Source organism: Anas acuta, chromosome 3 (assembly GCF_963932015.1).
Source record: "Anas acuta chromosome 3, bAnaAcu1.1, whole genome shotgun sequence".
In the NCBI taxonomy this organism is placed as follows: Eukaryota; Metazoa; Chordata; class Aves; order Anseriformes; family Anatidae; genus Anas; species Anas acuta.
Genome location: NC_088981.1, coordinates 99,812,793 through 99,837,791, shown reverse-complemented (window position 1 = coordinate 99,837,791; position 24,999 = coordinate 99,812,793). Strand labels below are relative to the sequence as shown.

Sequence of the window (24,999 nt, the reverse complement as noted above, 5' to 3'; positions counted from 1 at the left end):
GGTATATAAATGGAGTTAGCACTTAACAGTCAATTTAAGAAATGAGACTACAGATAGAAACAACGTAAACATTAATTGCACCATGTACAGTACTTTGCATCGTTTCTTTACATTCAAAATATTCATAATAAGGGATGAAAAACATTAGATTTTTTTCTGTGTTTTTGGTGCTTGAGGTAAGGGAAGTTTATATAGCTCTGCTTCTTAAAGCAATGAGGGTAGTCCGTCATTCATCACAGAGGAGCATACCTCAAAGAATTTAAATTCTAAGTAAATGTAGGAGGTGGGGAAGATATTCTATCAATTTAACTTAACATGGTGAATAAGGTCAACTTAATTTCCATCTGAAGCTTTCCCAGAGCTCTTTTCTTTCCCTTTTGGTAATGCCACTAGCCTCTCTTTTGCCTTGATGTTTTATATAGCATTCACAGCCATGGATCTGTGCACGGATCCCACTACCATTTTCTTCATCACAGTTCTAGGATCTAATATTTCAAAAATCTTCCTTTCCTGATTTCTACACTCTCTTCATTTTGTCACCTCCATTACCTGTAGGCATGCACTATTTGAGAGGGCAGGGGTGGAGTCTGCTGTGATCCTTGTATTAACCAGTGAAATTAGTTAAGTCACTCCTTGATCCTTCCTGCTTGATGTAGAACAGAGATTAAACTGGTCTCATTTCCTAGTAAAATCTTAAAATCGCTCAGATATGGATTTAATTCTTCCAAATTCCATTTTTATTTTTCCATATTTATTTAATCTTTTCCGCTTTCCCTTAGCTGCAAAGCTGTTTCTTCCACCAGCGCATCTGTCCTTGTTAATTCCTTTGATAATCTGGAGAATATTTTTACCTAAATATTTTTATACGTAAAAATTTACTGCTGTTTTTGTCATTTGCACCTATGGCATCATTTGAAGGAGTGTCCGTTTTACAGCAGCTAAAAGGCAGCTGTCACTCATCAACAAGGTCTGTCAGCAAGGAAGGACCAGCTCTGCTGTAACTAACAGTCAGGATTCCAGTTTGTCTTGCTAGTAGGGCTCTTGCATTTCAAAAAGCCTTTGTACATAGGAATTCCAAGCAGAAAAGAACTGTAGTTTGGCCCATATGGTCACCCACCTCTCTGCTTGACTGCAGAAATAACTGATAGTATTTTGTAGTAGATTAAAATAACAAAGGTACCTGTTTGGAGGCAGCACAGAAGAAATGTTTTCAATAGTAAACTACAGAGGGGAAAAAGTCCCTATTGCTATGTTTTTTGTGCAGCATTCTTAAATTCAGTAGTTTGTCATACATGTGCACGTGCATCACCATTTCTAGAAATCAAGGGCAGTGAGAAGCAGAAAAATCTGATTTCATATGCTTACTAATAATATTATTTTTTAACAGATAGTTACTCAGGTTGGGAACCAGTGTCCCAGATTGCTTTATGCACATCTCTGTTACAGGGCTGGATTTTTGTTGTCATTCTTGCAACTCATGGATTACAGAATTCTTTTTAGGGTTTTGTCTTTCAATTATACAGTCTATTCATCTTTTTTTTTTTTTTCTATTCCACTTTTACTCATAACTTCTGCTTCTGTGTTCCTTATGACAGTTCATAAACTCTCTCATATCAGCTAACATAACATGTCCTTTCCATTGGTAATGCCTGGGTGTTTCTGAAAGAGCCAAGGATTACAATAAAACATTAAAATGCTATTTCATTCCTTTATGAGATAATTTGCATTTGTTTCTGGTTAATAGACCAGTAAGTTACAGAAAAGTTAATGCTACCAAAATGAGTGTTCTAAAAGCTACAATAATTGAGAATAATTTATTTTGAGTTAAGAAGAAAAAAAAATGTATACAAGAGATGGCTTTTATTTCCCTAACCAGAGCTCTAGATGCTTACTTTTTCTTCCCCCTCCTTTCCCCTTTTCTTTCTCTTTTTGATGATACAGCATCATCTTTACTCCTTTAACATGAAATCAGTCTTCTGCATTCAGATTGCAAATGCCTAAATTAGTAATGCATTGTTAAATATTTAGTTGCATGGGCTCTAGAAGCTGCTTTCATAATGTACACTTTCTTATGAACTGTATCCCAGTACTAGTTTTTAAGGTGTGACACAATTTTGAACATAGGGATATACATGTACTAGTGTGTGCTGCAATAAAACTGACACTTTCAGATGGGCAGTAAAAGTTTTATTTATATATATATTTATAATATATACAGTGTATAATAGTATGACTCTAGACATCACTCAACTATTGGTTTAGCATATTTCACTAAGTCTGTATTACTTTTCTGACCTTACTAATGGCCAATGTAGCTTGAGATTTTGGTAGAAATAAACAAAACAAAAAAAAATACCCCCAAAAATTCACACAACTACTTATGTGTCTTTATTTATTCAAGCAGTGCTATTAATTTATTATTTGTAATGCTGCAAAAGGTAAAGAAAACATTAGTTCTTTTGCTGGCTTAGGTTGAAAAGAGACAGTATTTGTAAAGCATGAAAATGTTGATAAGTCAGGAAGAAAACTAAAGCACGGAAGAAAGGGTCAAGAATTCACTCCAAGGCAAGGTGGAATACAAGGAACAGTGTGTCAGAGATCCCAGGAGCCTCCTAGCCTACTTGTGGATGAAAGCACAAGACCGCTGTTGCCATTCACAGAATCACAGAATGGCCAAGGTTGGCAGGGACCTCTGAAGATCATCTAATCCAATCCCCTGCCAAGCAGGATCACCTAGGGCACATTGCACAGGATGGCATCCAGGTGAGTTTGGAGTATCTCCAGAGAAAAAGACTGTACAAACTCCCTGGGCAACCTGTTCCAGTGCTCTGTCACTCTCACAATAAAAGGTGCCCCCTCATATTCAGTCAGAACTTCCAGGCTTCTTGTCCTGTAGCTGGGCACAACTGAAAAGAGACCAGCTCCATCCTCTCAACTCCCTCCCCTCAGATACGTATACGCATTAATGAGGTCTCCCCTCGGTGGTCTCTTTTCCAGGCTAAACAGTCCCAGTTCTCCCAGCCTGTCCTCATATGACAGGTACTCCAGAACTCTCATCATCTTCATAGCTTTCCTGTGGACTCGCTCCAGTAGTACCATGTCCCTCTTGTACTGGGGAGCCCAGAACTGGACACAACACTCCAGGTGTGGCCTGGAGTAACACCTGGTAACACCAGGGCTGAGTAGAGAGGGAGGATCACCACCCTTGACCTGCTGGAACACTTTTCCGAATGCACCCCAGGATAACATCGAAGGGAACACTGCTGGCTCATAGTCAGCCTGCTGTCCACCAGCACTCCCAGCTCCCTCTCTGCAGAGCTGCTCTGCAGCAGGTCAACCCCAGCCTGTACTGGTTCTTCAGGTTATTCCTCCCTAGGTGCAGGACCCTGCGCTTGCCCTTGCTGAACTTCATGTGGTTCCACTTGGCCCGACCCTCCTGCCTGTCGAGGTCCCACTGAATGGCAGCACAGCCCTCTGGGGCTCCTCACAGCCCTCCTCAGCAACCTCAAAATCCCTCCGTCATCCTAGGTTAACTCATTGAGACTACCAGCACTTCACATAAAACGGACCCTATTTTTTTTGGATGGTGGCCCTATCTATTAAAATTACATTACTTACAAGCATTTTATTGTAAATGGTTGTTCAAATATGAAAGCCAAAGAATGATAAGATAACTTGCACCAGAGAGAATTTAATAGATTTAGAAAAAATAAAATTTTGAAATAGTGTGTAATGGGAGTGAAATTACTCTTAGAAACACTAATTTGTCAAACCCAGACTCTTAGAGTATCAGAATATCCTAGGAAACAGAACTACAGGGTTAACCTAGCGGCAGCAGTGAGAGTGCATTTGAGTACATTTGCAACTCAAGATAAAACCCTTAAACAATTGAGGCAGGTTGTTTATTTTTTCCTCTTCATCAACAGGACACACGATAAACTATTATTGTGTGCATGGAGATGTGAGTGTTAGCCCGTCTGCTGTCCGTTAGTAACTATGGAATCTATGGGCCAAGAATACATGCAGAAAGCTCTACAGATACTAGTCCCCTACAGCTTTGAGGAGAAAAGGAAAATGAAAGAACAAAAAATACCAAACAGGTCTTGAACAGTAGGGAAAGATTGTGCTTTCCCCCTTCCACTGTGAAAAGCCACAGAACAATTTAAAGCTATATTAAATATCAGAAAACTCATATAAAGAAAGCTTATTAATGCTGTACATATAAACTCTCTCATGATCTTTAACAGTTGTTTCTGGAGAGAATGAACTCTAAAGGTTTATTAATTTAAATACTCTAGAGCTAGAATATTTTATCATATTTACTTGTTAAAAATATCCCTCTCTCAAATCAATGCTGTATCAGCAGCATGAAATACACTGCCCATCTAGACTGTGATGGAGTAGCTTTACTCCTTATTTTTACTTCACTACCGCTGTAACACAAACATTACTTTAACTTAGTAGTTAATCATGTTCTATTTTTGGGGAAAAAAAAAAGAAAGAATCAAAAAGATCACCAATGCTTTAGATTTTAAAAACAAAACAAAATCCATTATTTCTGTGAAGACTAGTAAAAATAGTAATAAAAAAACACCAATAATTCATGGTTAAAATAAATGTTTTATAAATCAAGTATCCTACCTTTTCGTCCAGGGTATACATGAGGGTAATATTCATAATAAAGATCAGGCTGGTCCAAATTTCCAAATGGTTCAAATTCCATTTCTGCATTTTGGAAGAGATTCAGTTTTACGAGTAGTGCTAGCCTCACAAACCACAGCTAAAAATGATTATATATAAAAAAAGAAAATATGAAATCTGTTATTCTCTTTAATCACAAGACACATCTAAATACAACTTTGACTAAGTTTTTCTGATAAAGTTGAGTGAAGAAATTCTATGCTACTTGCTGGTAAGAATCAGGATTTATATTTACTTGCATATTCACAGAACACCTTTCCAAAGACCATTACAACAAAACTCAGAGGAGTAATGTTTTGTTTCTTTGTAAAGATATAGAGAAGTTGAAGACAAATTTTGGGTTTGTCCATGATGGTAATTGTTGAGGGATCTCCCTGTCCTTCCTTAAACAAGCTTTTTCCATATTTTCTCCCTTTGTTCCTTTAAGGAAGGGGAGTGAGACAGCAGTGTGGCAGAGTTTAGGTGCCCATCTGTGTGAAACCATCAGTGTCCATGAACTTTGTGCAGTGAGTCTTTTAAGACAGAAAAACTTACTCCTTTTATTAATGTTATATTATTAATTACTATATTTTAATTAATTAAGTATTAATTAATATAATTAATAATATAATTAGTATTATTAATTAACCTTTCAAAATATACAGTCAAGACAGAATTTTACTTTTTAGAACTGTTTTGTTTAAAATGAAGACCTACATTACATAAGCAAACAGAAAAAGTGACTTGGTACAATGCCTTATTAAGTCTAATTTTTAGGAACAATTAGGAAAACAAGTTTGACTATGTAAAAAATAAAAATAATAATAATAAATATATATATATATTCCACAATGAGTATGCTGGGAAAAAGCAACAAGGGGGTATCTTTGAACATACCTGCAAAGAATCTGTTGTATGGTTAGTAGGTAGTCCACTTTTTTTGTAGCCTTGACCATGAGCAGTTAGAAGACGTCCACACAAGTCAACTGCTGCCCTCCAGTTTTTACTGCTCTGGGAAGCAGGAAAGAATAAGTAGCAAAAACATAAATGTGCAACCCCTAAAATACACAAGCACTTGTTTTGTCTGAAGCGGCTACATATAACCATCAGTAAAAATGACAAGGTCAGGAAAGCTGGTTGGTAAGAGGCACAGTGTCATTTGTCAAAACTGCATGTGTAATTAGGTAAAAAGTGAAGTCAAGCATGAAAGAAAGCAGTATTATCAGATCACTAAATCAAAAGAATACACAACACCATGTGGGTCTTAAACTTAAAGCTGTATCATGTTTGCTAATACAGTTGCAATATTTAAAGTTTTGCCTTCTCCTCAAAAGAAGAAAATATTGCCACACAATCACATCCACTCTACTGTTATAAAGTTCTTAAAGCCTATTCCTGCAGCACTGAATTCAACGTTTCAGATTATAAACTCTGGTGTAGTTTGTTTAATGAAAACGCCTTCTAAACATTGCCCAGAACATGGAATTTCTAGCAATTAAGAACAAAGGAAGAAAAATAATTTAATGTATAAAATGATAAATTCAAAATCATAAAAATGCTTTCAACTTTAAAATGTAAACATCTGAATTTTCACTGCTTTGCTAACTTTACAATATTCTTACATATATTTTTCGTTCATTAAACAAAATTATCCCTAGTTATACAAGTCACACTGTACTGTCACTGTCATCCAATTAGCCTTGTATCTGCTAATGCAGCCATGTAAATACCTAATAAAATTAAAAAAAAAAAAAAGACAGAGAAAGCCTTCATACTTCTATTTTATACAGAATAATTTTCTCAAGGGACACAAGTCCAGAAGACACATATCATTATAAAATTAATATCTCTTGTTACCTGAAAGTCATCTTTTTTTCTAGTGGAATTTATTAAACACCACAAATATAATGATAAATGTAACAGAGAACTGGCATTTTGTCTGATAAAACATAAAGGAATAGAATATATATATTTCAGTGTTTGCAAAGTTCAGATACCTTGAACTGGCATTTCATTAAGTTCTCCCTAACATTTAGAGTTTGGAAAATGTGTCAATAAAGGAATCAGATAGGAAAACTACTAGTAGCAGAGAGATTTCATACTCTGGCCCCTATTTTGCAGCCACGCTAATTCAAAGGGCAGCTACAGCAGTGCACTGACCACCTCATCTTTCATCTGCATCGTCATACTGCAGGTAAAAAATTTCAATTCCACTGGAAATGCAGAAGTTGGACAACAGGACAACCACGAAGCAGCATAGGAACTTATGAGATGTATACAATCTTATGGAAGAGCAAGAATTGATATGTATATATTTTTAATAATTTTTAGGATACTTTAATAAAGGTAGAAGTTTAATTATCTGAATTTTCACTACATGTGAAAGACTGCATTCTGGTTGTATTACGAATATATTCATTGATTTGGACTGAAAAAAAAATACTACCAAGTACCTGACCACCACTCTCTCACAGGTAACTGTTCTTTAAAAGTCTCCACCTGCAGGCCAATTTTATTTGATTTTTTGAATTACAGTTGAACAAAGAGAGTGCATGACTGCAGAAGTATTCTTACTCATTCTTTGTATGCAATAGTTTACATTGTTTTCCTCAATGAAAGTACTGCAGCTCAGGTGATGCAACTAACAGGACTAATACCCAGGTGGTAAACCAGGAAAGTCATGCAGAAGAGACAGAATGAATAGTAAAACTGTAAAAGAAGCTTGCAGCGGAATGTATGTTCAATGACAAGTGAACTCACCTGGCGCACAAAGAGAATTTCTAACATTACTCGGCTTCTCAGGCAAACAACTGTGACTTAGAGCTATTGATGCTTTTTAGTTGCAGAAATTCAACATCCCCCTTCCCCTCAAGCCCTTTAAGCCCCCAACTACTGTTTGTGTTGCTTTTGTCTCCAATCTTCTCTCAAATCGGCTACAAAAATGTTAGAAATTGAAAACTAAAGGAATACAAAAAAGTAACTGTATTTTTAAGGAGAATTTCTAACTTATTAAAGTAAATACGTATGCCATACCATTGTATCCAAGTTTGTTATAATTGAAAATATATGCAAAAGCACAACATTAATCACATGCAAAAGTAACACTATATGATTTTTTTTTGAAAATAGACTCAAAGGGAGTCATTAACTCTACATGTAACACCATTAAAGTGATTAAAATGTCCTCCTCCACTAGCTATGACATTCTTCTCCTCTGTAAATTACATTTGTAGAGCACTTTTACATCAGTTAAGAAAATGTAGTTAGTAACCCTTTCCTGGTCTAGTAACTTGGAGAAATTAAAGAAAATTAAAGTTAGAGAAATTACTGCATGCTTAGAGCAACTGTTGCATATTTATAGGTGTAAGATTGTGGTTCTTTTTTTTTTTTTTTAGGTATGACACCTATCAAAGACGATTTTCCTATGACTGCAAACACCTTACAACTCAAAACATCAGAAAGGTCTCTAGCAAGAAATACTGTGCTATTTGTTCAAATAGGGTAAAAAGTTAATTCAAAATATAGAATAGGAGGAACTAAGATAACTTGAACTTGCATTTGTACACGTATGTGTAGTTTTTTATTTGATGCTGTAAAACAAAGCAACACTGAAGACAGGTTATTACATGCACTTAAGCAAGAGGTAAATGCATGTTCCTACACCTGATTAACAAAACTTTTTAGAAACTTAGATTTTCTGTTTTCAGTTGAAATACATAAATGCTTCGCCTCTACAGCCCTTTAAAGCCTCAAAGCTGTAAAACTAGTTCAACTGTAGAACTTCACCACCGTTGGTCTAACAAGAACACATTTTCAATTATTTGTTATACATATCATAGCAAAGATTTTAATTGTGAAATTACAGTTGTTCAATAAGCCAACTATCTACAGGTACAAATCTCCCTCAAATGATCCCCCCAAAACAACTTCTGTCACCAACATTCAAGCACTAACGTCATCCACAGAATTATCTTTTAACTTGCACAAGTTTTTTATTTTTATTTTTGTAAGGAAGGTAAGAATTTACTACTCAAGATGTACACCAGAATCAATCCAATTTAAGATACTCTCTTGTGATCCTGGTGAATGGAGCTGGTATCTGTATTTGCAGATATAATCCAGGAAGTATTGTCAATATATGGAATGACCACATCACTACACAGAGATCACATGATTTACAGTATCAGAATAATAGAAAGAGATAAAGCATGATCATTAACATGTAAAGTCACATAGCTTACTGGGTTCAGTTCTACACAGTTATAATAACAAGGTATTAGCTTCAATTGGAACAGGTTCCAAAAGGAATGTTAGGTTGATTAAGACATCTACTATCAGATAAGTAGAAAAGTTATTTTTGCCTTTAAAAAAGAATATTCGAGTAATGGAAATGTCACTGCTGTCTCTCCAAACAAAGTCATAGAAAGAAGAAGGAAACGCCAAGAAAATGACTTAAAAAGCCACATGGGAACTAAATTCATCAATAATTATTAGGTATCACCAAATTCCATACACTAAACATTTTGCTTAACTGTGACAGAGATCAGGAAGAATATTTTCTCTTTTAAAACACTTTGTTTGCAGTGCTAGTAGCAGCAAGATATAAGATGCTGAACCACGTACAGTGATAATAAAGACCCTGATGTCAGCTGTTCAGGGTGTTTTTCCCATCCACATAGAATTAGAACAGTTAAAGATGCAAATGAAGAATATTCCTCTGGAGCTGACAGGCTTGGAATACTGAAATAAGTTTGTTTTTTATTCCTGTAAGTCTACTGGGGAATGGGGAATTGCGGTCTGGGGAATTACACCTTCTTTCCTAACAGGATTTAGCATTCATTTTTGTTTTCAGTTGCCACTGGTTGACTTCCTACATCATGTTATAGTTCTTGAACATTTTAGATGGGATTCCAGATTTATACATCTAAACATAGATGTTCCCAGTAACTGTACTGATTAGATTTCTTTTGACTTAGGACTTTAGACACCAGCTCACATTTAGACACCTAAATTACAGGTATCAGTTTGAAGTTGGCCATTGTAGGAAGAGAATGAATTGTGTGACAGAATTGATCTCATTAATTTGTATGACGATGTGCAATTCATACGCATACCAAGCAAACAGGTAAAGGAAAATCTTGTTTTTGTGGAAACCGTATAGCAATATTCCCAACTTTCAACTGTGTCTGAATTCAAGCTCCATATTTTGTCCAGATGTTGATTAGAATATTCCCTGTGAGTGGACCTTCATATGAAAAGATGCATTCACTAAACATACTTTGTCAGGAATTTACTCATAAAGAAAGTAAAATTGGCAGTTACTAAAAGAGCTCTCATTATACTGATTCTGGCCTATCATGTATGTAAAAAACATCCATCTTATTAATCATCTAGAATGGAATTATAATATTTTTAAGAAAGTTCAAAATACCTTTTACCTTTAAGGCCAGTCAGAAGGAGGTTTTCCACATTAAGAATTTCAGAAGAAAATAGCAATATTTATACGGATATATAAGGAAAAAAATAAACCAAACTAATTCTTTCTTTAGAGTTTTGCAAACAAAACTAAGAAATAGCTGTATTGCATACTTAACTATCAGCTAACACAATTGGAAGCCTTGAAAACTCAAGAGTATATTGTATATTGACTTCTGGCTGAGTGGCTGCTATGTTACTAACCCCCTCTTCCTCCCCAGTAAAACAAATATTAAAAGAAATCTGCTGCAGGCAGGAGGAAAAAAAAAAAAAAAAAAGACAGCAGCAGATTCCCTCCTGCTTTTGATCCCAATAGCCGTAACTGCTTTTACAGAGCTTAAGAGTGCACTCAAAGCTAAAATACTACCAGTGGCAGCTCTGTATTTATGGTACGCGATGGTCTGCAGCACAGAAGAACATTTTGCATGGACAAAGCTACCAGGCCAAGTAGAGAAAGATTTAATTTTCTCATATGTCAAAACAACACTTCTGGATGATCAAAAGGATTGGGGAAAAAGGCCTCTCCTGCTTAGGCACAGACAGGGACCAGGTTTCTTAATGAGACTTTTTTTTTCTCCAAACTCTCCAGTTAAGCGGGGACACTGAAATGGACAGAAAAATATTTATCTCCATGATAGAGATCACTGTGTTTTTTCAGGTGTACTTTCAAAAATTACCTCTGAATTCCTTGAGCAATTTTTGAGGAGACAGACCACTTAGAATCTTCCTCAAACGACAGTCTCCTTTGGAGCTTTATTTGTAATCTAATGCAACTAAATTATAAAATGGTAAATACTAAATATGAATTGTGCTAACACTTAAAATTTTTCAAAAATAAAACAAGCTTAAAATGCTTTGACATTTCAACAGATAAATTTAGGCTCAGCCATGTAATAGTAATGAGTTCCATATAGGAATACAGTGATAGAAAGAATAAGGCAAGGGTCACAAGATTTCACAAGGTTTGCTGCTAGAGGCAACTATTTTTGGGTCTGAAATATTTACATTAAGGAAAAATTTTAACTTACAGAAAATTAAAGTTTAATTTGGAAGTATTTGTGTAGTTTTACTGCTCCAAAATAAAAAAATTAAAGCAGTTGAAACAATCACTTAAGCTTTGCTTACCATTTGCAACTACTGTATCTTACCTTCTGTAAAACACTACACTGAAAGCATATACATACACAGTTAAAAGAAACAAACAAAAACTTTAAATCTATTTTGAAACCATTTGCATTGTGTAAAAAGTAACATCTGATAAAGTTCACAGTAACTTAAGATTACCTTGTTTCTAACTTTTGCATGCAGAAAAGTTTACTGCAACCTTTAATACCTGTACTTAAACCCAAGCGTCCTTCCTACTATAAAAAGTACTGTAGCTAGTGCTTTTGTAGGATCGTGAACAGCAATATACGCATTTTTTAATTTCCTCCTTACTGTCATTAGCTCCCACTAATGTTGAGGGAAGCGTGGCATTTAACATATATTGAATTCTGAAGATTCTTACTTACAATTAGCTGTTTCAGGCCTACAAATGACTGTTCCACAGAGTTGGCATTTAAAACTTGTCTCTTCACAGCAGCTTGCTCCCCCAGGAAGCGAAGCATTAAGTCTTTCACTGCATCTCCCTTGGTGTCCATGGAAGAAACAAACGAAGAAACATAACAAGAAACTTTTAAACATTATTTTAACAAAATAAAATGTTGAGTTACAGGAGACCAACACAGTTTTCTACCTTACTTATCTTCCAGTACTTCCTGTGTGAAATGAATATAAATATATGCATATTTGCAGCTTTTTAATGAAAACTTTTAGATTTATTCCACATTATTTGCTATATTTTTCCCCCAATATTTAGCTTTCAACTAGCATAGAAAGATTCAAGGTTATTTGCTTCCTTCAAATTATTATCCTTCAAATACCCATAGTAAATATATACTCTCTCTATACATACTATATACTCTCTATACGCACAAACAATATACATAAGTATATTATTACATAAGTATATAATTATTTATACTTATTTATATATAAATAAGTATATTATTACATAAGTATATTATTATCTGTCAAATAACTGACAAAATACTCTTGAAAAATCTTACAAATCCAGTAAGTTTTACTGGATATTTATAATGGATAATAATGTTGAAAGGTACCATCTACTGATCAAAGATAAAGGGACACATGGTCAGCCAGCCTTAAATATCCACAGAAACTTTGAGAAATCACAAGACCAATTACACAACAACCCTCCAACAAGTATTCTTAATTTCAAAAGAATAAACTGTAGCAATCAGAGAAATCGGGTTATCTGAGCAGCTCATTCATTTGAAGACTTGAGGCGAGTTTGGACAGACAGACGTTTAAAATACAGATTTCTGAAGCCAGGCAAGATTAAATCTGCATTTTACATCATACAGCATCTAGGAGGAAGTGTCCCAATCCAGGCTGTTTCCAGCTTTGTTAGCAATAAACCGAGTAATTCTGTACATGGCCCTCTATGTGCCTGAATTTCACCTTCTGCTCTTTGTTCAAGTATTTCTCTGCCTTCCCACCTGTGGCACAAAATCCTAAGAGCACTGTGTACTACTTTTGGAAATTTTTAAAAAATAATCAAGAAATTCAATTAGTGCTTTATTCAAGCAGCTAATAAGAAATTGTAGACCATATACTGACATATATTGATGTACCAAAAGCAAATATGAAAAATTATTTCTGAAAGATTTTTGCCAATCTTGTGGGTTTTTTTTGTTTGTTTTTTACACATTTGTAATCTAGAAAAGCAAACACCTGAAAAAAGATTACCAGCAATGTATTAGCATTATACTCATATTTTTGCTATCATTATTTTTTAAAAAATATTTATTTTTTATATAACCTGCATTCTACAAGAGCAAAGATCTTTCTGGTCCACCATCCTGCCAGAGAATTGCAGATGTCCATGGAAGTAGTTTAAAAAAAACAAGACAAGCTCAAACTGTCCAACTTATAGTCCTACTGCATGCTTTATGGTCCATCCGTGCCCAAGGACATATTTGCCTACCATTTTCAAACACTCACTGACAGATGTACCTCCCGTGACATTTCTTTTCAGTCTCTTTTTCTGCAGAAAAGTACATCTGAGGGCAATGAATTCTACAACTTAAAAACAGTACAGGCACTGCAAAATGGTCCCTCCTTTTGTTACGCTTCTTACCCAACAGCTCTGTCTCCATAAAAATTTTGCTGCCTTTTATGAACTTCAGATCACTGTTACTCTTTTAAGCCAAAAGGTCCTATTCCTTTTAGCTATCACTCAGACAGAAACTCCGCAGGTACTGACCATCCCTCCTCTCTAATTTGTTTTAATTTCCTTGTATCCTTCTGGATTCTGTGGTAACTAGAATGGTGTGCAACATTTAAGATGCTAAAGCAGAAGGTGACCATGAGAAAGTGTAAGCATACAATAGAATATTTGCAAAAATGAGTAAATTTTAGAATAATATTTGCAAAAGGAACATGAAAGCGTTCACTTGAAGAATTCACATAGGAAGCTCTTAGTGAAGAGAGCAAAAAGCAAGCCACAAAGCTTTTTGCATGACCTGCATAAAGTACAGTAAAGTTTAGTTACGATAAAAGTAATTGATAATAAATGTTTGCACTTTCCCCATGGGTTGGAAAAGGCATTTATGTTTTCTGTCTAGTTTCTTGAGGAATGAGACTGCAACTACTGTTTTACTACATGGAATTGTTTTTACTTCTGAAGCTGTTAATCATCCTATGAACAAATAAGATTTAAACCTTTCAGACTGAACAGTCTGAAGGATTAACAAAAGACTGTGTGTAGATGAAACAAACACAAACTAATGATAAATGCACCCAGCAATTTTTGGGAAGAGGAAATATCACGAATGATGAACTGTGATGAAAAAGGGCATCACGACAGCAGAAAGTAACTGACGAAGAAATGCATAATGGACAGAGCAGCGCTCCAGCTAGTTCCCATGCTTAGAAAGCACAGGTACAGATTATCTGTAAAATACACAATCCAAGAAAGCTTTAAAAATAACGTTTCTTAAAATGATCACTGAGAAGGAACAAGCAGTTGAAATCAAGCACACTGTATATTTTTTGTTGTGATTTGTCCACTTTAAAACAACACACCTGTAACAAGAACAAACACTTTCTGAGTGAGCAGGAAAAAAGAAGCAGTGAGCTTTTCAATACAGGTCATTCAATATTTCAGCCCTTTTCAGCTCACTGTAAATGCACTTTCCAACTAATTTCTTTGTTAACTGCCTGCAGCCTGGTTGAACATCTTGCATTAACATTTAGCGTTAGGAAATTATTCATACCAAAGCTTTAATGAACATTGTTGGAAGGTGATTTAACATTAAAAACACACCTCCCACAATGTTTTAGTTGGCATTTCAAGTACTCTACAATTATAGTCTCAGTTACATATACAGTTCAAAGCTCCAGCATCATACAGAACAATGACAGTAACTAAGTGATGTCTGTCTGGTGACAGAGAACACTCAGACCACTGAAAAAACAGTAACCAGAAGTAAGGAAATTCATACAAAGATACAGCACTTCAAAACTTGACACCATGCTGATGTTTGCTTATAAAAAACAAACAATGAAGAAAGCACCAGGAAACCCCTTTAATTCATTTGCTGATATGCATCAGGTCTTACTGTAGAAATGTATCACGTGGACATAGCTGTAATGTTTTCTTTTCAGTTATGCACTAAATGGTACATCTGCATATATATGTGGTTCCAGATTCAGGGAACTAGAGGTACAAAAAACCCTTCAGTACTTCCCTGGACCAAGGAAGGTGAGCGAGAATGAAGGTAAAAATGGAGGCCCACAGTAAGAAGTACCTCATCTTTGGGGCCAGTGGAAGAAATCATTCTTTTTTTCCATTTTTTTTCCATTTCATTAGCTGTCAGGAGAGAAATGCTACACAGTCCTGAATGACTCACCAAGTTCTAAGGGATTTTTTGGGGAAGGTGGAATGGAGTGAACAAAAAAAAAAAAAAAAAAAAAAAAAGGCAAAGCTCTGAGCCTTCTCACCACTTGGGGACTGGTAGATGAGAAGGAAAAGAGCTTCCACTACTATGTTCTCCCCTTCAGGATCTAATCTGGAGTTTTCCCCATAACTTTGGTCCAGTAGCTTGCTCCAGCATTCAGTCCTTCCTAGAGCATACACCTTTCCACTGCTTAACAAAGACAGAAATGGAACAATTTCAGCCAATGTCAGCATTATTAAGAGCATTGTGGACATTACTGAGATAAAAAAAAAAAGTTATCTCCTCACCTGCAACAGTGAGCTTCACAAGCAAAGACCACTGTCAGCTTTCAGACTCTGTAGCACAGCTTTCTGATTTTGTTTATCTTCAAATGTGAGCATTAGTTTACTAACTAGAGGGCTAAAAACTTAACTGAAACTACTTAAAAAAAAATACAACAGGCTTTGGATTTTATGTATACTGTCAACACCATTTTTCATCATGTCCAACAAATCTCACTATAAATCAGATATTTTAGCCTTTCATGTCCAAGCAGGCAGTGACGTTAAATTTTCTAAAGAGGATTGGAGTAATACACACAAAATGACAGCTGGCAATATAAAAGCACTAAGATACACGCATTATTGGACAGCTCTTATTCAACAGTTTTAACATACAATGAAAGACTACAATGCAACCACAGACTCTTACCTGAATATTATCAAATTTCAGTCCAGGCATGGTGAGATTCTCTTTGTCTATGAACACAGTACTGTATTGCTGGGTGGCAACTGAAATTAGAACATTTCTGGTTTCCTCACTGGGAAGCCAAGCGTCATTTCTTCTGTCTAGTTCACTCATATTTAAAGCTGTGGCAAATGGGTCATCGCTCCCAGCAAAAACAGCTTGGATTTGTGAGAATGGCTTGGGGGACTGAGTTATTTCTAGTGCTGCTGCAGGACCATCTGCTTCAGGTCTCCCATTTCCCACAGAGAAAGCAGGCTTAGACGAAGCACAAGAACCATCTCCACCATTTGAAAGAGAAGACATTTGTTCTGGAACTGAGGAGCCTGCATTGGGATTACTAACAGAAATAAAATTGGATGTAGTAAACGAATCAAAAAAATCTGAAGCTAAAGTGTTAGTGTTAACGGGATCACCAAAGAACTTGCTTAGACTCGGACTTGGCTGAACCACCTGTGGATTAGACTTCACTGGAGTCTCAGTTATACTACTAAAACTGGGAGATTTTACCATCTGAGGCTCAAACCCGTCAGGTAGGAACAACTGTGGCTGAGTATTGACATTGTTTCCTTGGCTGAAAATAGTACACACAGGGATAGGCTCAGCCTCAGGAGATGGCTTGCAAGTACTGGGTGATGGTATCTGGTCATCAGACTTGCTTTTGTCAGTATTACTTGGTTTTGCTTCGACAGGAATGCCGTTTCCCAGCTTTGGTTCATCTTTCACTGCTTCCTGAATCGATTCTTCCTTTAGAGATGCCTGGTCATCTGTTCCAATCTCAGAAATGTCTTTGGGTGTTTCTTCGTGTTCAGTTTCGCTCTCAGTACTAAAAAACTCTTCCTTACTCACTTCTGCCTGTGGTTTTTGATTACCTTTAGCTTCCATTTGTTCTACAATCTCCTGCAGACACCCAAGCTCACCAGTGTCATCCTCACTGTTGTTTGGTGAATCCGAAATAATGACGCTCTCCATCATTTGCTCATTAAGCTTATCGACAAAGTTATTGGAATCTTCTGACACCGTCTCATTCCCCTCGGATTCAAACTCATCTCCGCCGAGATCGATGGTTTCCTCGTGGAAGAGGATTTCTTCCTGACTTTTCTCTCGAACCCTATTTCCACCATCCTCTTCATCCGAGGCACTCCTGGCACCCTGTGCATTACTTTCTGTGTTCTCCATGGCAGCTGAAGGAGAAAAAAGCACGTACAAGGGTTAGCTTTGGCACTTGGGCACTGCTCATGGTAACTAATAAGTACCTAATATTGAATTTCTTGCTGAAAATAAGTACGAAGCACTGAAATTCTTGCTTTAAAGCACAGTCAGCTATCTGATAACATTTCTTTTGATAGCTACGTAGAGGAAAAAACACTAAAAAGGCTTTATCATTAAATAAAACACCTTTCTCTCCATCTTTTGGTGCCCTGAGAGGGAGGCACAGCCGCTGGGCCTCCCGAGCCCAACCCACCCCTCAGCTGAAGCCCCACCGAGAGCAGCTCAATCTGTGTGAGGCAGGGCCCCGGGGACCCCACAATGTCCCCTCTCAGGACCTCCCCAGTCTCCCTCAGGACCTCCATGTCCCCCCTCAGGACCCTCCCGGACCCCCCCCCGGTCACCTCAGCGCGGCGCCGCCGCCCCCCTCCCGGTGCCGCCGCTCCCTCCCTGCGCCTGCGCCGGGCGCCTGCGCTGGGGCGGCTGCAGGAAGCGGCCGGCGACGGGCAGCGGAGAGGGCCATAAAGGGCGGCGGGGCGCGGGGCGCGCTGCGTGGGGGCGATGGAGGACGACGCGCCGGTTATCTACGGGCTGGAGTTCCAGGTGGGCGCCGGGTGGTCGGGCAGCTGGGTCCTGTCTCTGGGATGTTCGTGGTTTTGTCTCTCCTGGGGGAGAGAGCTGCTGGAGGGGTGGTTTTGGGGTGCCTGCTGCTCGCTCTGGGGGTGTGAGTGGGGTGAGCGTGGGGCAGGAGGGGGGTGCTGGCTCTGAAAATTGGTGGTTTTGGGGCAAAAAGTGTGGGTGTGGGGCCAGGAGGTAAAAGCAGGGGTTGTCCCTTCGTGGTCGTACCTGGCCTGGCTGTTAGGGCTTCTGCTCTGCCACCAGTTCCTTGTCCCCTTTCTGCCTTGGGAAGTCTCCTTTTGTGGTGCTGGGGTGGTAGGAAGGTGCCAGGAGCCTCAGGTGGCTTCTCGTGGTGGTCTGTGGCTTCTTCCTTGCCAGAAAGAAGTCTGTTTTCTTTCATTTTATTATTATTATTATGTTTTTTTGAAACTCTTTCCAGTGAGCTGTGGGTTTTACTTTGTCATGTCCAGCTGTGAAGGTACCTGGTGTCTGTAGGTGTCCCTTGCTGTACTTTCCATTTGGTGTACTTGTCCCTCAGGACAAATTTGGCCTTTTTGCTAGTCATTTTGGCTATGAGACTGTTACTGGGCTGCCTTACTGTAGTATATAAACTCCTTGGTCATCTTTGTGGAAGAGCGCAGGTCTCAGTGCAGTTTCTACAAGTGCTAGGAAAATGCCCCATTAAGTGGCTGGGTAGGTGGGAGAGATCCTAACCTGTGCTTCCTTCCCCCAACAAGGTTTTTACTCAGCTATTACACTTTCTCTTTGGCAACAGCTGGCTTATCACCATTATGTTAGTAGTAGGAGTTGCTGTGTTTCTTCTGCAGCTCCCAGGGCACTGTTCTCCTGCAGTGGATGTAACAGCTGAAATGTGTGCACACATGTCCTTTTTCTTTTCCAAAGTGCTCTTGGAAGGTGTTCAGGCAACACATGAGGGCTTTCTGGAAGCAGTTCTGGTGTCCTATCTTCAGAGTTGTGTATTCTGTAATCCTAACTATACCAATAGATCTCCTAACCAGTCCATGTGTATTTTGCTATTCGCCTTGCATGGGAGCTGGTGTGTAATATTTACCTGTACTAAATGTTAAATCTGTTGAGGTCTGGTAGTATCCTATTGTGTTTGGCTGTAACTCATGCTTAAAAAAGTAATAAAACTTACATTTGCAGACTAAAATATATCCTCCATTTAATAAAATTCAGTTTCTTTTCAGTAGGTCTTAAATTGACAAGTCTCCCAGAAGTTTTGGAAAGGCAGCCTGTGTGTCGTTTGGTGCCTTGGGGGACTTTCACCATCCAGCGTCCCAAATCAGACAGCTTCCCTTCTTCTGTAAAACATCTAACAGCTCTCTGGTGGGATGATGGAGCAAAAGGACTGAGAAGGTGGTGGTAATCAGAGAGAGTTATGGTTAATTCAGAGCGTTTAGAGAGAGGGGATGGGGAAGGCAAGATAATTTATGGGTAATACAGAAAAGGTAGAGCAGAGATGAAGGTTTTGGTTTTGATTTTCATTAACTGCCAGTGTAGCTTTAAAGCAAGTTACATCACTGTTTTTTTCTGAAAAAGGCCCTAATGGAGAGGCTTAAATCTTAAACCATTCTGTTTCTTCTAACTTGGTTCATCAGATCTAATAAAGATGTATGTGCTTCTAAAAGGTTCTTTAGCAAATTCACCAATATCCTGCGTTATAAGAACATGGTAAAGAGGATCCCATCAAGAAGCACATGTTTACTGTGTGGGTGACAGAGCACTGGCACAGGTTGCTCAGAGGTTGTGGAGTCTCCTCCTTGGAGATCTCTAAAAGCTGCCTGTACATGGTCCTGGGCACCCTGCTCTGCGTGATCTTGCGTGAACAGGGGTTGGACCAGATGCCTCCAGAGGTTACTGCCACTCTCAGCCATTCTGTGATTCTGCTATCTTTTTCTGTTCTGTTTCTTATTTGTCCTGTGTAGAGTTGGCTTATATTTACTCTCTAACCTGGTGTACACAGAGTGTTTACCATGTGTTATATAGGCTTAATTTTCAGGTGATCTGTAACTTCTTTCTGTATCCTATTTTTTGAATATTTTAATTAGGTGTGTAGGCAGTACTGAATGCTGGAAGTGCTGCACTGGGCTTAGTTTAAGGTTGCCTTGCAAACTTGCAAATTTGCCTTGCAATCTTGCAAAGCCAAGAGAGAAGCATAGTACACCTGAGGACAGGGCAGTATAGAGCCTGCTGGCTGGCTGCAAGGCCATGCAGTACAAGAGCAGCTACAGCTGCACCCTGAGATGGAGACTGGCTAAGTCAGCCTTAAAAAGCACATTAATGCTTTGTCACTGTTTGTGTACTGCTTTGTGATCCTGCAATAGAAAGCAATACTTGCCCATATTGAAATTTTTAGCTGGTTGTTAGTAGGTTTTACAAATATAATCAGAGTATTGTTGGTTTAGGGTTTTATGCCTGTTTGTAAGAGTAAGGCAAGACTTAATTTCTGTAAATGAAAATGTGACTTTTCAGGAAAAAAAAAGAGTGCAAAATACTAACTGGAATGGATTGGTTACAGGTTGTGTACAATGTGTGTATATGTATATAATTAGTATGCACTGAGAATAGCTCCAGCGGTTTATCTTTATTCTGGTAGAAAGCAGGTGTAGACTTACCTGAAGGAGTACAACAGAACTTGAGGAAGACATAGGCCACGTGTGCAGTACCCGGGGAAACCTTTGCATCCTCTTAGGCTCAGATGTGCTCCCAGTACAGGATAGGAATGGGTACGAAGGCTATAGCCTGATAGGAGTCGAGTTCTCTTCCTTGGGACAGCCTTTCTGATGGCTTGTAGGATGAGAGAAAGCTGTCTATACACAATGAATATGATCATTTTGATTTTTGCTTTAGAGACTTCTTTGGAGGATTTATTTAGAAAATTGGATCACTTCAAGAAACTGCATGATAATGTCTTAGTGAAATTCCTAGTGTTTTTCTCAGGCTTCTGTCTTTCCCAGTATTATTTCTCACATGAGAACCAATCCTGTGTATTTTAATCCAGGCTGAGAGCATAGTTTTAGTCTTCTGATCTGCCTTCCCCTTCATGTCCTCACAGCTGTCCTCCAGGATGGACATCTGTGGAGCTCCAGTCAGACATTTAAGGGGTTTAAAGGCTTACTGGAGAAACACACAAGAAAGTAGATAAATGCAAAACTGTCTCAAGTAATTTTCCAAAGATCTTCATAGTGTATTAAGTGGATGAGATGGAAACTACTTCTTTTAAGAGCCTCAAGCAATTAGCAGGAGCTCGGTAATATTGGGTATGGTAGAGCCTAATGGCAATAAGAAGCTGTAGTTCTGTGAACATGAAGGAGCTGTGACGGATCATTGTTGCTCATTACAAGTGAGCAGTGACAGCGTGAAAGGGTGATTTCTGATGATTGTGCCATGCACATTTTTGTGAGGGTTGCTGTTGTAGCTGTGAAGGTTTACAGAGCCTGTCAGTGTTGGGAATAGCTTGGTGGTGGGAATTGGGTTTTACAAGGTTTGAGAGAGCAGCTGGCAGAGTGCTAGGGGTGTGTGTGCTGCCAGCCTCTTCTCCGGTAGGTTCACTGCAGCTTCTGACAGTTGGTGGAGGAGGGTCTCCTGCTGTCATGGGAGAAGCAAGGGTGTCCTACTTTAGTAAAGAGCAAAGTGTACCTGCTTGAAAATTGAAAATATGCCAGAAGATGAAAGAATTGTACATGACATAAGTTTGGGGCATCCCTGAGGTGGAAGGATGACAGCTTTTTCCCTCCAGAATGGGGCATCAGCAAAGCCAGCCCTTGTCCTCCCCCTCCCCTGTGAGTAGCTGCAGGCTATTTCTGGGTTTGAGTATAAGCAGATGGTCAAATGACTTTAAATTCAGATTTGGGGGCTGCAAACCAAATACTGTGTCCTTTACATCTTGTATTGCAATTCCACTGCTTGTTAGTGCAGATTGTTTATATGATTTTCAGATGATACATGGGCTAAGCATATTCTTCTGATTGTATTACATTTAATGCAAATATTCACGTGTTGGGGGCAGTGTTTTTGTTTGCTGATACCAAACCAGTGCAATGCTTCAGCTAGACAAAATGTGCAGAAGTATTGACATTACTGACTTTTTTTTCATATTAACACCTGTAGTAGTAACAGTCTAATACACTCACTTTAAACCAAATTTCCTCATATTTTAGAAGCTCGTCATTGTGTTCCTCTGGGTAATTTCTTGCTGTTGCCAAGGACCATCTATCCTGTTTCTGTTCCACTGCATTCTGAGGTTTTTGTTACTCTGCCCTTCTGCCAGGAGGCTGAGTTGTTAGGGTTTGACAGAAGGGGGTCTTTACCCAACGTCTCACACAGCTTGTGTGATGCCCCCTCTCCAGTTGGTCTTTCCTGTGTTCTGGCATGGTGAATGCTGCTTCTACCACTTTATACTGCTATTAGTCATGCTTGTATTTTAGATTTTTACATGCCCTTTGTATTACATAAATAAATGTGTATTTCTGTTGTGCATTTGCAGTTCTCTTCTTTGTCCATTGTGATGTGTTCCAAGACCTCTTTCTAAGACAAGGGAGCAACACTTACACGGTGTCAAAGGTTCATTCACTGTGAGCCTGTTATTTTTTTCACCACAATTAAAATCATATTGTATTATATTCAATCTTACTATATGCAATAGGATCTGTTAAGCATATGTGCCTGACATGAGTAACTTTTGACAGATTGGGTTTGTCCTGATGAGTACAACTGTTTTCTTGGCACAGGAGTTTTTTAAAGTCTTTGCCCAAGCCTGCCTTTGTTTGTTTCCTTAGATTGTTGCAATTTGCTCTTGGGTCAGCTTTTCCCTGGTGTGTAGCTGCAATTGTTTCCCCATCACTGGAGGGGATAAACTATTTCCCCCACAGCTTATAGCAACCTCTTCATTCACCTTATTCTCTTCTTGGTTTCATCTTAAATTTTCCTGTTGGGATTGGGTCTTCCTAGCTTTAGTCTAAATGGCTTTCCCTGAAGGTTCAGTTTTCCTCAAGGCAACAGTAGGATTTTTTTTTCTTCAACACATTGCTTCATTCCTTTTCAAGTACACTTTGCTGTATCTTCATCAGGCAGTTTGGCCATTTCCTGCACTTTCACAGGATCTTTGTGCTTTGCTGGCAGTATGCTCAACAAAATCTGATTCAAGAAGGTGTATGATGACTTCCAAACTTCTGGTCCTTTCTTCCTTGAATCATTTTCACAAATGTTCTTACAATCTGGTAGCCAGTTTGTGTTAGGTGATACGCTATCTCTTTCATCTCCATTTGGCTGCAAATAGACAATAATAATCAGGCATTGCTTCAGATTGATGTAGCAAGGCTTTCTTCATGCTTGTATAAATCTGGTCTTCTAGTTATATATTGGAATAAGCAGGTAGAGTCTTCATGTAGAGTTTCATGTGGCTAGAGTTTTGGAGTGGCTGGAGAGTTGTGCAGAGGAAAAGAATCTGGGGATGCTGGTCAATGCTCACTTGAACAGGAGCAGGCAGCGTGCCCAGGTGGCCAAGAAGGCCAATGGCATCCTGACTTGTATCAGGAATAGTGTAGCCAGCAGGACCAGAGAGGTGATCGTCTCCCTGTACTCAGCTCTGGTGAGGCCGCACCTCGAGTACTGTGTTCAGCTTTGGGCTCCTCAGTACAAGAAGGACATCGAGGCCCTGGAGCGTGCCCAGAGAAGGGCTACGAAGCTGGTGAAGGGCCTGGAAGACAAGTCCTGTGAGGAGTGGCTGAGGGCACTGGGCTTGTTTAGTCTGGGGAAGAGGAGGCTCAGGGGAGACCTTATTGCTCTCTACAACTGACTGAAAGGAAAGTGTGGGGAGCTGGCTGGAGGTTGGCCTCTTCTCCCAGGTAACTAGTGACAGGACTAGAGGGAATGGCCTCAAGTTGTGCCGGGAAGTTCAAGTTGGAAACTGGGAGATCTTTTTTCTCAGAAAGAGATGTCAGGCATTGGAACGGGTTGGTCAAGGTGGTGGTGGAGTCACTGACCCTGGGGGTGTTCGAGGAAAGGTTGGATGTGGTGCTTAGGGACATGGTTTAGTGGGTGACAGTTGGACCAGATGATCTGGGAGGTCTTTCCCAACCTTTTTGTAAGAGTTCACATAGAATCATACTCTTTAACTCTTCATTGCTATCGATACTCATTTTTTTTAAATATTTTTGAACCAGTTTTATACTTTTTTCCTTCTCCCAAATGAGTATGCTTTCTTGACAGAGAGATGTGTCTGCACCTTTGTTTTTGACAAAGGGCAGTGCAGTTTTGCATGAGTGTAAATTGCCAGGGGTGGTTGTAGGCTTACTAGATATCTGAATCTCTAGCAGTTCTGGGTTCTGAGTTTCTCTTCTGCTGCAGATTAGGCAATTATTCAGTTCTCTGGCACAGACTGAACTGAGTATGAAGCAACATTAAGCTTTCAAAAGTGGAGATGCCTCTCTGAAGTAATCAACATCAGGGACACATCAGCACTGTGTTTTTGATAAAACCAAACAAGTGCACTGTTAGAAGTAAGATGCCATCTTCTAGTGGGTGCATAACTAATTGGAGATAGGGATGGAAATCTAATATATTAGCTCATATCAAGAGGAGCTGTTATGACAATCTGTGTAGTTTTACTGATGAAGATTGTGTAAATTGTGTGACCACCTCTGATTACTTCTGCGACAGTTTTTCATAGTACAGCAGAATGACCTAGGTGTGAAGGGACCTATGGAAGGTCATCTCTTCCAACTCCCATCTCAAAGCAGGTTCAATAGATGAGGCTGTTTAAGGGCCTTGTCCAGCTGAGCTTTCCTTTTTTTTTTTTTTTTGAGATTCCACAACATAGGTCTGGTGTATGACTACCATCACTGGGCATTTTTTCTTAACTTCTAGTCTGAATCTTCCTGTGTTGCAGACCTGTCTTTGCTGCATCTCAGCTTGTTGCTGTGTACCTTGAAGAATACAGATGTGCTCTTATCTGTACCCTCTCTTCAAACACTTTAAATAAGCAGTAAAACTTATTAGTTTAAGCTGAATAAATAAAGGGAAACAAAAGAGGATTTCACGTTCCACTTCAGTTACTGTTCTAACTCTGCCATTAAGTGGGAAAGGGCAATAACTGCTGCTGAAGCAGTTGTAGTCTGACTACAGAGATCTAAGTTTAAAGCAAACAAACCAAACCCCTTAGATTTCAGGTAAGTGAACAAAATTTAAGCCCAGAATGGGTAACCTCACAACTAATGCAGTCTGAGTGTGGACATCCATAAGCAGA

General features: G+C 38.7%; 2 protein-coding genes across 3 annotated transcripts in view; one reads left to right on the top strand and one right to left on the bottom strand.

Moving 5' to 3' along the window:
• Nucleotides 1-17,622, bottom strand: part of TRAPPC12 (trafficking protein particle complex subunit 12) — a 53,692-nt gene extending 36,070 nt beyond the window's left edge. Inside the window, exons 1-5 of the mRNA XM_068678516.1 lie at nt 17,516-17,622; nt 15,870-17,086; nt 11,667-11,783; nt 5,578-5,691; nt 4,642-4,780 (exon numbers count right to left, since the gene is read on the bottom strand). Of these exons, the coding sequence (XP_068534617.1) occupies nt 4,642-4,780; nt 5,578-5,691; nt 11,667-11,783; nt 15,870-17,081 (1,582 nt within the window). The 5' untranslated portion in view covers nt 17,082-17,086; nt 17,516-17,622. The remainder of the gene's footprint in view (nt 1-4,641; nt 4,781-5,577; nt 5,692-11,666; nt 11,784-15,869; nt 17,087-17,515) is intronic.
• EIPR1 (EARP complex and GARP complex interacting protein 1) overlaps nt 17,563-24,999 on the top strand; it is a 74,079-nt gene continuing 66,642 nt past the window's right edge. The window contains exon 1 of one of the 2 annotated variants that reach the window (XM_068678517.1): nt 17,563-17,714. In XM_068678517.1, the coding sequence (XP_068534618.1) occupies nt 17,673-17,714 (42 nt within the window). In that variant the 5' untranslated portion in view covers nt 17,563-17,672. The remainder of the gene's footprint in view (nt 17,715-24,999) is intronic. The other variant, XM_068678518.1, reaches the window with a different exon arrangement.